This window comes from Lacerta agilis, chromosome 14, assembly GCF_009819535.1.
Source record: "Lacerta agilis isolate rLacAgi1 chromosome 14, rLacAgi1.pri, whole genome shotgun sequence".
Taxonomy (NCBI): Eukaryota; Metazoa; Chordata; class Lepidosauria; order Squamata; family Lacertidae; genus Lacerta; species Lacerta agilis.
Genome location: NC_046325.1, coordinates 18,909,383 through 18,921,127, shown reverse-complemented (window position 1 = coordinate 18,921,127; position 11,745 = coordinate 18,909,383). Strand labels below are relative to the sequence as shown.

General features: G+C 47.3%; 1 protein-coding gene across 2 annotated transcripts; it reads right to left on the bottom strand.

Annotated features, from left to right (window-relative positions):
- Nucleotides 1-815: 815 nt before the first annotated feature.
- SPNS1 (sphingolipid transporter 1 (putative)) lies at nucleotides 816-9,390 on the bottom strand. 2 transcript variants are annotated; one of them, XM_033169190.1, is made up of 13 exons: nucleotides 9,309-9,390; nucleotides 8,515-8,753; nucleotides 8,218-8,283; nucleotides 7,965-8,101; nucleotides 7,279-7,430; nucleotides 6,776-6,842; nucleotides 6,454-6,596; nucleotides 4,491-4,643; nucleotides 3,995-4,184; nucleotides 3,709-3,774; nucleotides 2,801-2,899; nucleotides 1,707-1,878; nucleotides 816-1,098 (listed from the first exon to the last, which is right to left on the bottom strand). In XM_033169190.1, the coding sequence occupies exons 2-13, from the start codon at nucleotides 8,729-8,731 to the stop codon at nucleotides 1,004-1,006; spliced, it is 1,557 nt and encodes a 518-aa protein (XP_033025081.1). In that variant the 5' UTR covers nucleotides 8,732-8,753; nucleotides 9,309-9,390; the 3' UTR covers nucleotides 816-1,003. The 2 variants fall into 2 exon arrangements, with proteins under 2 accessions (XP_033025081.1, XP_033025080.1); XM_033169189.1 differs by lacking the exon at nucleotides 9,309-9,390 and adding an exon at nucleotides 9,208-9,279.
- Between the last annotated feature and the right edge of the window lie 2,355 nt (nucleotides 9,391-11,745).

Here is an 11,745-nt window from a genome sequence, read left to right as displayed (position 1 = left end):
CCAGAACAGAGGCTTCAGGGTTTTTTATTTTTAAAAGTATCCCTCATGACTAACTCTGTTCTGAAGTAAGATGTAGTTAATATTTCTAAAGCAGAGGTTTCTTGATAGAAAAAAAACTTTCTGATTTCTTCCCTAATATTTATTAAAAGCTGATTTAGAGCCACTTCTAGTTCTGTTTCCCTGCATAAAAGCTTTTGAAAACTCTCCTGTTGCCACAGCTAATATGCCCCCGTTTACCCCTTACTTTACAGACCAAGCCTTCTCCTAACCTCTTGTGACCTACAGGCAACTCCCCATATACAAGGGGTTACGTTTTGAGGCACCACAATGTAAGTGAAATCACATATATTGGGAACACCATTGAAAAAGTCTGCAAACACCATCTAAACCTTTGGGAACCCTTGAAAAACCCTTAGAAAAAACAGCAGCACTCCTGGGACTGCACTTGCAAGATGCTGTTTTTGCACCATTTTTGCCATTTTCATGCTCTTTGGGGGGCTGTTTTTGCCCCTTTAAGTGCCACTTCTGACTTTGTGGAGATGCATGTATTTGCAGTTGTGTGTGACTCAAATGTGCATACAGATAAACGGGGAATTGCCTGTGTAGGCCGATGATGCAGCAACCACACCAAAAATGAACAGGTCTAGGGCTGGGGCTGGTCAGCAGCTTGATGGGAGACTGCCCTGGAAACTCATGTATGCTGTCTTATGTTTCATAATGGAAAAAACAAAATAAAAAGTCACTCCAAGTAGCGGGCAGAGATGGGGGAAGGGTTTCATTGTTTCATCTTGTTCATCTGAAAAACACCATATGACTCTTGATAAAGTTAGTGCTTTATAAAAATCCCAGAAACACAGAAACAAAAAATGATCTTCCCCTGTTGCCCACAAAACCACCCGCCTGGGTCCATTCAGAGAGTCCTCATCTCCCCGTGAGTCCCATGCTCAGCTGATCACAAGTCCATCATTCTTTCCCAGATTGAAGGAACCAAGTGGGACGGGCTTCAGATCAGGACACTAGAGACGGGGACTTTGGTGGGTCGCCCACCCTGAGGAACAACAATGCGATCTTCACCTTCAGGTGACTCGTGAAATTGTCCTGCAGGGAGAAAGAGTATGACAGGGTCAGAGGTGTTTGTCCAAAGAGGCTGCACCAGCCTCAGGTTAGAGGAAAGGAGGCTCCCGATTGGTTGTCCTCCCTTGATTTCCTACATGGTCATGCACACTTCCTAACACACAGGATTTACCAAGACTTAAGACATGTGCCACCCCTGCTACTCAGAAATTGCTTTTGTCACTACTCAGCTGCAGCCACTACAGCAAAGTGATGAGGTGAAACTCAGGCAGAAGCCAAAAGCTTGCTCATGTAATTGCCCAAAAAGGTTTTTTCTGTGGGACAAGGCATTCTAAATCAAAACGATGCTTCCAACGTGAGGTGAAAACAATTGCTGTCCCTGACAAACACTTGTTGAGCAATTTAAAATCACACAGGGAAGCTCCCTGGACACCCACATTTGGCACTGCCTTCCCTTTCCTGCCTAACTCATAACTGGCTGTTACCCTAGACCATCCTCTTTTTCCAGGAAAGTTCTATAGTGCCACACGTTTTTGCTACTGGGGTGCATGTTTGGTGTAGCAGTTCCATGCCAGGCTTCACGGATCTTAACATCTCAACTCTGACTGGCCAATGGAGGGAAGAGGTTTTACCTTGTGCATACAGCTCTGTGCGCTTACGGTCTGCCTGGATGAAGCAAGCCGTAGCCAGGAAGAAGCCGCCACCAATAACTCCCACAAAGGCACAGACCATAAGCGCATATTCAAGGCTTCGGAACTGCGACAGGAATGTTTGGGGGCGATCATATTGGATTCGGTCACTGATCTGGAGAAAGGGATTCAGCAAAAGAACATGCACACCATTATGCAGTGTCAAGTGGAGTGGCACAACCAATAGGAAAGCTGGCAGAATTGGAAATTGGTGGTGTTATTTATTGCTTGTGCCGTTTCCTAGCACATAGCAATTGATCACAGCTGAGGCAACGAGTGGCAAAACCCACCCCTACCACTCAACCACTCTCTTTCTCTCCTGGTCTGTAGTGTGCTGTTGCTCAAAACTCGCTTAAAGGAATTGGAGATGCAGTAGTTCTAAACCAACAAAATTCTTTCCAACATGTGGAAAACATCTGCTAATGTTGTATGTATTATTTATATTGATGCTGGCTTTTAACAATAATAACTACGAAGTGGTTGACAGGCAACAGAACTATTTTAACATTTTTCAAAGCCACACAGTAAAAACATATAAAATAAAAAAATTATTTAATGCAAATCTGAGAGCACACTTCCAGTTAACTCTCATAAGACCTGGCACGATAAACACATTTTTACATGTGTCCAAACACAGATTGGGAGGCAACATACAAGAAACATTTTGAGAGAGTCTTAGCTCCGGAGTCGCTATTAAGAAGGCCCTGCTCCCAAATGGAAAACAGTCTGTTCTTAAGATGATCACCCCTGGAGCAGAGCTTCATCAGCTGAGCTTAGGTCCTGGGATGTTAATATTGCACAAGGTTGCAACACATCCATTTCCCTCGGCCTGAACAAATATTGCAGGATCAGCCTGGGCTCTTTTGGCCCAAGAAATACAGCTGTGTGAGCCTTGCAAGGTATGATCTGAATGCTGGGAAAGAGAGCAAGCAGCTGATGGCAGAAAAAAGAGGAGCTGCTTGATGGGTAGAATGCCTCGGAAGTCACAAGCTTTGAAAAGGTGACCAGAAGTGCCTTCTCGCTGTCCAAGCACTTACCAGGCCAATGAGATAAGGGCTCCCAGCATCACCCAGAAGATGCGACAGCAGGATCTGGAAAGCCTCAGCTGTGGATCGGCGTGTGGGGATGACAACATACTGGGAAGAGAATACAGCTGATTTACTGGTGCCCTCTGCTGGACAGCGAACAAGTTTTAAGGTCGCTTCCCCACATAAGTATAAAGCCATTACAAGCCACTTTCTCACACACATTGCTAAGCCTCTTCTGGTTGCCCTTCACCTTGCTCCTCTTTTATTCTACACCCACTTTGGTGTCATACGCACTCTTGCCAACTGAGGATTTCATTTAGCACATTTGACAAATGGGACCAGAAGCCCCCAGAAGCTCATGCAATCCTCTGTAGAAAAGCAGCACAGAGGTGCAGTCCTGTACACCATGCCAACTGCCATGCCAGATAGCAATTATGGTGGTATAAATATACACCGGTGAGCTGTTGCGCCAATGGATCTATGACACAGTGGCACAGCCAAAATGGGATAGGGATTTGGGCAGCACAAGGGAGGAGAAGCTGCAAGAAAGTAGCTGTCGGAGCTGCAATAAATACCCCACTGACTACCCTGCTTTCCGCCATGGGCACAGGAGCCCTGGAGAGATGCCCAAGGTGCACACTCCCAGCAATACTTCTAACTCCTCCCTAGAGTAGGCCAAAATTATTGTTTCATTAGAGGGAAAGATATTTGCCTAAGGATATCTTGTGAATTCTCAGCAGAACTAAGTTCTTTTTTAAAAAACAAACAAACACTGTCAATGGACAGTTAAACCCAAGGCTGGCTCACTCTAGATTCTCTCTGGCTACCACCACGTGGGAAGGCAAATGAGAACGGTGCAAATCTGCAACTGAAATAAAAGTCTAGTTTTGCACACTGCTACTTCCCCACAGTCTCACCAGAAGGATGTCTGCCACTATGGCCCAGTTGAGGGAGAGGAGGGTCTCACCAATGAAGATAAATACCTGCAGAGGAAGGAGGGGTGAAGAAGAGAGACAGTATTATTTTTGTTTTTAAAATCCTTTTATTTTATTTTTAAGATTCCAAAGCAGTGTACAAAAGTTTAAAAAGCACAGGACAGACAATGGCACCCACCATGCCACACCATGGACACTGCCACAAGAAAGCTGGCAGCGCCCTCAGTGGCTGTACCAAATTAACAAGGGAAACTTGGGGAGAACTCACATAGGTGGCAACGATGCTCTGCTTAGCGGTCACCACTGCCAGGAACAGGAAGGGGACAGAGCCCAGCAGTCCAGTTGCACACACCAGGGGATCAGCACGAGGGTTGGTGCGACGCCAGCGCCGGGAAATCTCCACCCCAGCACTGACACCCAACACACCAGTCACGCAAGTGATGACGCCAAAGGTGAGGCTGCAGAGATAATGATGCGAAGCATTCATAAAAGCACCGCAGAGAAGGCTCAGAGCACTTCGCATATGGTACCTCCACATTGCAGATGGGAGGATGAGAGACAGTAGCATGCCTAAGGCCATCTAACAAGTTTACAGCAGGGGCAAGATTCAAGATTTGGGGCATCCCCATTTGTGACAGCTCAGAGTTAAGAAACACAGAGGTGTCAAAAGACAGCACAGCTGACCTCCACTGCTGAACCAAGTGTTCCTCAAGAGAGAGCTGAACTGATGTCATGACTAAGGGCTTTCTCAGCTACTAACTCACCTATCAGAGTCAGAAGCATGTCCTGAGGGAGAAGGCTGGAGAGTGCCAGCGGCCAGGCGTGAGCGGTACAGGAAAGTTGGTGTCCACAGAGCCAGGGAGCCTGTTACAAAGGCCACCGCTGTGAAGCCTAGCGATGACAATATGAAACTGCGACTGTCCGGGGGGGGCGGGGGGGGAGAGGGAGAGGGAGAGAGAGGCGAAATGTGAGCATAAAACAATAGCCCTAATCATTCCTGCAGTCAAGCAATTGGAACCATCACAGATCTATTGCCACAAACTTAACTTTCCTATGACCTCACATATAATGCTCTACGAGAGAGTTGGCTCACCCATTCAGCTGTAAAAATACAGATAAATCAAACAATAGGCAACCAGGGATGAACCAGTCCTTAGAAACACTCAGCCATCCCATGGCAGGATCTCTTTTAGATCACAGTTTGCCCACCTGTAATAGTGGTGGCACAAGTAGCAAGGTGTTCTCCAGCTCAGGAGGTTACTGGGGGGGGGGGGAACCATACCAGGGAACTGCAACTGGAGGCAATTTGAAACACAGTGTGTAGGGTGCCACTGCCTCCTACAGAGTACATAACTGATGGCACAGTTATCACATCTGCAGAGGGCCACAACCCTAGGGCCTAAAGCCAGGGCAGGAGAGAACATTTTCTGTCAAGGGCTTTATATTATTGGATATAATCTCTTGGGGGCCACATGCCAGGTGGGGTCAGGGCCAGAGGCAATGATGGACAAGTCTGCTACCCCTTTCCTCTCTCCTTCTCCTCACCTTGTTTCCTATCTAGCAAGCTACTGCAGTGAGGACAGAGCACTCTTATCAGAGTTGCAGACTGATCACTTGCAGAGGGCTTTTATCACTTCCTCTCTCACTCCATTTTGCCCTTCCCTCTGTCCCCATTTCCCCACTCTGGCAGTGGCAGACTTTGGGCACTCAAATTTCAGCACCCTGGGTGCTAAAATCTGGCGCCCCCTGCCTGTCTCAGAATTGTTCTAAACAATCTACAGTATTGTTTTGGTGCTCCCTGCAGAGCAGTGCCCAGTACAAACACAGCAGTCACACTACCTTAAAACCACCTCTGCCCCAGGACTTCTTTTCTCCAATCATATGAAGCTGAGAGCCTCGTAAAATTAGGCCAAAGGCTGCATAATAGGCCTTGAACCACAGGCACCCCACCCCTGTCTTAAAGCAACTCCTTTTCAAGCGTTCCACTTTTAATGAACAGCTACTGCACTGGCCTGTTGGCCCTTATTATGTTACAAAGAATGCCGGGGCACTTTCTCGTGGATTGAACAAGTCAATGGCCAGGCCTGCTGGACCTGGTGCGATTTGAACACACACCCTAGAACACATCTCAACATCTGCTTATAACTGCAGGGGAAGACTGATAATAGTGGACAAGCTTATGCTCAAGGGAACCTTCACTACCATTACCAATTTCCTTAGTTAAGTTCCCCAATACTCTGAGGAACCAAATTTCAAAACCACCTCCATAAAGCATTCTGGATAGGTACCTATCAGTCTTGCTTTGAAAGCCCCCGCAAGAAAGACTGTACAGATTTTCCCTAAGCGGTTTGTTTTGCTTCTCAGTTTCTTGTCCTTTAGCTATCACTAAAGAGAATATCTAGACTGATCTGGAATCAATGAAACTAGGGTGGGAAGCTACAGTGGTACCTCAGGTTATGGACCCGATCCGTTCTGGGGTGCCATTTGCACCCCGAAAAGTCCGTAACCTGAGTGCCGATTCTGCGCATGTGCAAACCTCGCAAATGCTTCTGCGCATGCGGAGAAACCTGGAAGTAATCATTTCCAGGTTTGCCGCATTCGCAACCTGAAAAAACGCAACCTGAAGCAAATGTAACCCAAGGTATGACTATTTCGGAGCAATGCAGAACGGAAAGGTGGGATGTGGCCTACATGGCAGCAGTACATTCAATGGCACCCATTACTCACTTGCGGCTCAGGGCCCGCAGGTCAGCTGCCCAGGAAGTATATTGCAGAGGGGCATCCGAGTGCGTCTCCACAGTTCCCCGAGGCGGCTCACGCACCACAGTTATCAACAGTATGACTGCCAACGCCCCCAGAGCTGGTGTCACCTATATGAGAAGATAAATATCTAAGTTGGAGGCATTCTAAACAGAAAAAAATAAAAACATGTATGCATAGCTGCACAGCAGACAAGCTTACTACAATGTGATGAAGATGAGCTGAACTGCAACATGAACATAAGGCAACAAACACCAACCCAGTACAATTGTATCCCCACCCTACTCACCCGCAGGGCCCAATGCCAGTCGTCAGCCACATCTTTCACCTTTGAACCCACTATGTAGCCCAGTCCACTGCAGGTGAAAAGGGAGAACAGTCAGACCCACACTCAGGCAGGCTCCCCTCTTTCTGTGAAAGCCAATTAGGTCTGGTCATTGCAACAATAGGGGAATGCCAGAGATCAGTGGTAGAGTGCCTGCCTTGCATGCAGAAAACCCCAGGTTCACTTTCCAGCATCTCTAGGTAGGGCAGGGAAAAGAGCCTTGCTTTAAACCCTGGAGAGCTGCTGCCAGTCAGTGTAGACAATACTGAGCTAAATGGGCCAATGGTCTGAATTTGTTATATAAGACAGCTTCCTATGCTCCTATTCCATGGCTTATAAACACACACATCTTGCTTTGAATGTTGCATAAGGCTTATTGCCAATTTACAGTAAACAGATGAGTATCTCCAGTTCAACTTCACTACAGTGCATACCCCACCCTGAAACAGACCACAGGGTGTTCTCACCTGCCCACAGGTATGGCGAAGTAGAAGATGCTGAGCATGCGGGATCGCCGGTCACCCACAAACAGATCAGCAATAATGGTGGGGGCAATAGTTGAGTAGCTGGCCTCTCCCACACCCACCAGGCCTCGTGTCAGCAGCAACAGCCAGAACATCTAATGTGGAGCAAACAAACAATAAACTGAGGAAATGTAATAGTGTAGCTATAAATCTGAAACACACCCCAAAAGAATCTCAGGACATGCAGTCATGTATGAGTGCAAAGAATACTTTGTGAAGTATTCTTAACCCCTTCTCAGAATTACAGTTCCTAGGATTCCTTGTTTGGTAGCTGTGAGTGTCAAGAACAGGTTTCAAACCTGTTCAGCAGTACTTTATAAATAGCCCTTTTCTGTGGCTTGTGACAAGTAAGAATCTCCTCTAGTCAATCAGGCACAAGGCCTTCCAAAACAGTTTCTTACCAGCTAGCAAATGTTTGTGATTTTATCCAGAGTTCAGCTTAATGACACAGCTTAAATTGAAGGAAAGCCTCGCATCTTCCCAAGGACAGCTGTGCCAGATCTCCCCTGGCCCATAAAGCCTTAATGCTGGGGGTTGGAAGGGAAGACACACACAGATCCCAAACCCAAAGTTCTTCCACATGCCTGGGTGAAAACTAATTTACAGAATCTTCTCCCTTGCCCCCATACCTGCTTGGGAATGTAGCTGCTCCCCAGCGTCACTATTGACCAGAAGGTGATCCCAATGCACATCAGGTATTTGCGATTATAGCGATCCCCCAGGTAACCGAAAATTGGTGCAAGTACCATATAGCTACTAATAAAAACTGAGAAGAAAGAAAGAATTATTCCCAGTGGCAAACACTCCTGCTTCAATAGCACTACCCTTATGAAGTGCCTGGGTTGGGGGTGGTGAAGAACCAAACCCCATCACCTTACTCACCTGTTTGTAGGAGCCCTGATTTGCTATCATCAATTGTAAAAAATGCCTCAATGTCAGGAAGAACGCCTGAGGTAAGAAAGAAGGATCACAGTGTTAATACTGGGGAAAGACAACTAAGTATCCTCACCCCAAAACATTCCATCATGCCCATAATTATTTAAAGTTAAGGATTAATGTGGGTGGGGAGAAAACCAACCCCTCATCGCTTTAAAACTTACAGCGCCCACCCACCTGACACAGCCGGGAAGAGAAGCCTAAAGTAACAGCTACCGTCCCATAGCACCCCAGCACCCTTACCAGCCACAGTGAAGCGGTCCATGTAGTTCAGTAGGTTAACAAAGCAGAGAACTCCCACAATGAAGCCAGCCCGTGTAGAGGAGATGCCCGTGAGGGTCTGTACCTCTTCTTCCCCTTCATGCCCAGTTTGGAGACCGTCCTTTCCCTCTTCCTCTGTGTCATCTGCCTGGGTCAGGATTGGGGCTGTATCCACATAAGGTTGCCGCTGGGATGCCATGGCCAGCGACAAGAAAAACCCACTAGAAAGACAATATGAGATAGTCAGCCCCTTACAAACCCTAAAGAACTGCAGGGGAGAACAGCAAAAGGTCGCCTTTGCCCAATGTTATGGCAGTTACTGGAGAGCTTAACTAGGGCGAGAAAAGCAGACCAGAAGACGACCAGAAAAGGAGGCCAGTCAGCAATACAAAAGCAAAACACAACCACTGTTCAGCATTACATTCTTAGTTCCTACTCCCTCGTTTGTTTGTTATTATTATTATTATTATTATTATTCTATACCTATATTGCTATAATGTAAACAAAGCCAAAGATGAATTTAAGGGTAGCTGTTCCTCAGAGTCACATCTCCACCTGAAGGGAAAGAAATGACAACAGGCCCCTTTCCCCACCAAGCCTGACCTCACCCTAAAGCTGTAAATAATTAACCTATACCCCCCCCGAAACCCCCCTTTCCCCTCCTCCAATTCTAACCTGAGCGTTACCCAGGGAGTGAGTCCTTTCGCCCGCTCTCCCCGGCCCTACCAAGGTCCCGCCAGCATCTCACACGCCACCCTCCCCGCCGACGGACATACCCGGCCTGCCACCCCCTCCCCACTCGGCGGAGCGGCTCGGCGGGATCACGTGACGGCTCTTTCCCTTGCCCTCCTTTCACGAGCTTTGATTATCATGTGACTCTTCTTCGTCCCCGCCCTTTCCGCCTCCCGACCCCTGGGTGCCACGGCAACAGAGCCGGTCGCCTGATCGCCTTCCGCGTCACCAATACAAATACAGGACGTCCCGCGCTCTCTCTCCCGCCTCTCAAGGCGTGTGTGTGTGTCGGCGGCGGCGGGGTGGGGGCTTACTTCGGTTGCCATAGTTTCCAGCCCAAGCCCAGGCTCCCTGCCCCTTCTGTGGAAATTTGAACGACCCATAACGGGTCCCTGCCCTCCTCGAGGCGCGTTCCTTCGTCGCCATGGTTACCAGAGCGCTGCGGCCTGCGCTCCCCTGTCCCCGCAACACACCTGGCGTCTTGTTTACTGCTACCTTCTCGCTATCGGGAAAGCAGCCAGCGCGCTTTCCATCACGTCTCCAAAGCCTTTGACAGCACATTAAACTCCATAATCACCTCCCGTCACACGTCTCCACCTGAAGGAACACTCCCTTGAGTAAGAGAGGCGACATGATACGACGTCTGCCAACAACGTGCATGGATGGCATGGATAGAGAGAAGGGCTTCTCCCTCGCAGCGCTCGTGGGCGTCCCTTGAAGCTGAACGCGGGGAAGAATCAGGAGGGGCAAAATAAAAAAGTACTGACAATTTCCCCCAACAAACGATTAAAAAGTTTGGAGGAGGAGTAAGGAATGGCCACAAACTTGGATGGCTTTAAAAGAGGATTAGGCAAGTTTGTCGAGGACGAGGCTATCAAAATGGCTGGGTTCATCAGCTGCTGGGAACAGGAGACAGGAGGTGGGCAGGGTGCTGTGGTGCTCCTGAGCTGCTTGAAAGCTTCCCACAGGCCCTTGTGAGGAGAGGATGCTGGACTAGATGGGCCCCTGGCCAGATCCAGCAGGCATTTGCATTCTTATGAGTCACTATCTTGAACATGAACCCATGCAAGAGGATTGGTAACATCCAGAAGTGGGTAACCCTGTTCAGTCTGTTACAAACAAAAGTATTTTTATGGTACCTCAGATGTAATAGGTTTGTTGAGGCACCAGAAATCCTGTTTGTGCAACCATCTAGTGACTAGATGGACTAGATTCTAGTCCAAACAAACCTACTCCACGATAACTCTTTGGCCAGTCAGTCAGGATGTCATAAGAGCCTTTGTTGTGTTTGGTACAGCAGACATGCTACCCTTATGAAATTTACACCCTAGGTCTTCTCCCTGTCATGGCAGTGTTTTTTTCCCCTTCACACTCCCTGGAAACCAGCACTTCTTTTTACAGTCCTAAATTAGTGTGGGTAACAGTGCCAGATTTAGATGAAGAGAGGCTCTAGGCTACTCCACTTGTGAGGCCCCTCCCAATCCCCCACCCTCACGACTGGAAGAAAACGGAAGAGAGTTATAAACAAAATTGAGTGAAGCCAAGGATGATGACAGGTATTTAAAATTCTGCAATTCACAATTTCTCCTCTAAAGGACATCAGAAAACTTCATCAAAATTTGTTTGTCACTTTCAATGTACAGAATGCTCAGTGCAGACAACCTCTCTTGAGACACTGTGGCCCTCAATTCATTTTTAATTCTTTTGAGTCCTGAAAGGAAAGGCTATCTGAATTTTTTTCTTGTATATAATTTGATAAAGGTTTATATGAGACAGAGAGTGCTCTGCTGTAAGCCTATGGCTTTGTCTCATGTATAGGTGAAAGTGCAGAAAATCATCTATAAATTTCAGGTCAATATCTTCTGAATATGCTTCCATCAACAGTTCAACACCTTGCTGAATTTCTTGCTTGAATGCTATCAGGATAGCAAGAATGGAAAACAATTGTGCAACATCCCTGTACACAGTACTTATTCTTTTTAAATTGGCTTCAAGTGCATCTAGTATAGGAATAAAGGATTTTATCCTAAACTTATCTCTTGAAGAAAGTGCATCTAAGGCATCAGGTGCACTTCTGTCTTTTCTTTACCATTCCCTTACTCTTTTTCTCCTTGTTTTGTAGTTAACATTTGGCAAGGTAGAATTTGCTTGCTTCTCAAGCTCATAAAAATCTTCTCTAATTTTCCTTAAAAATCCACAAGTGAACGGTACAAACTTGCACAAGAACTCAATAACAGGCCTGATTTCTGAAGGGCTTTGCTGACCTTGTGAAAATGACCTAGCACACGGATTTATATCTCTCAAGATTTTGCAGACTTTGGCTGTGAACTTGGGCCTGAGTTTCAAATTGGGCAGTACGGGCTGGCCCCGAGTCTCATAGTTGCTGGGCCCAAGTTGGCCTGCCCTCGCATGAAGTCTTGGGTTTGCAATTTGGGGAGAGGGGAGACTACCCGCTGGGGGCTGGGTGGGCTGGGGAGGCCC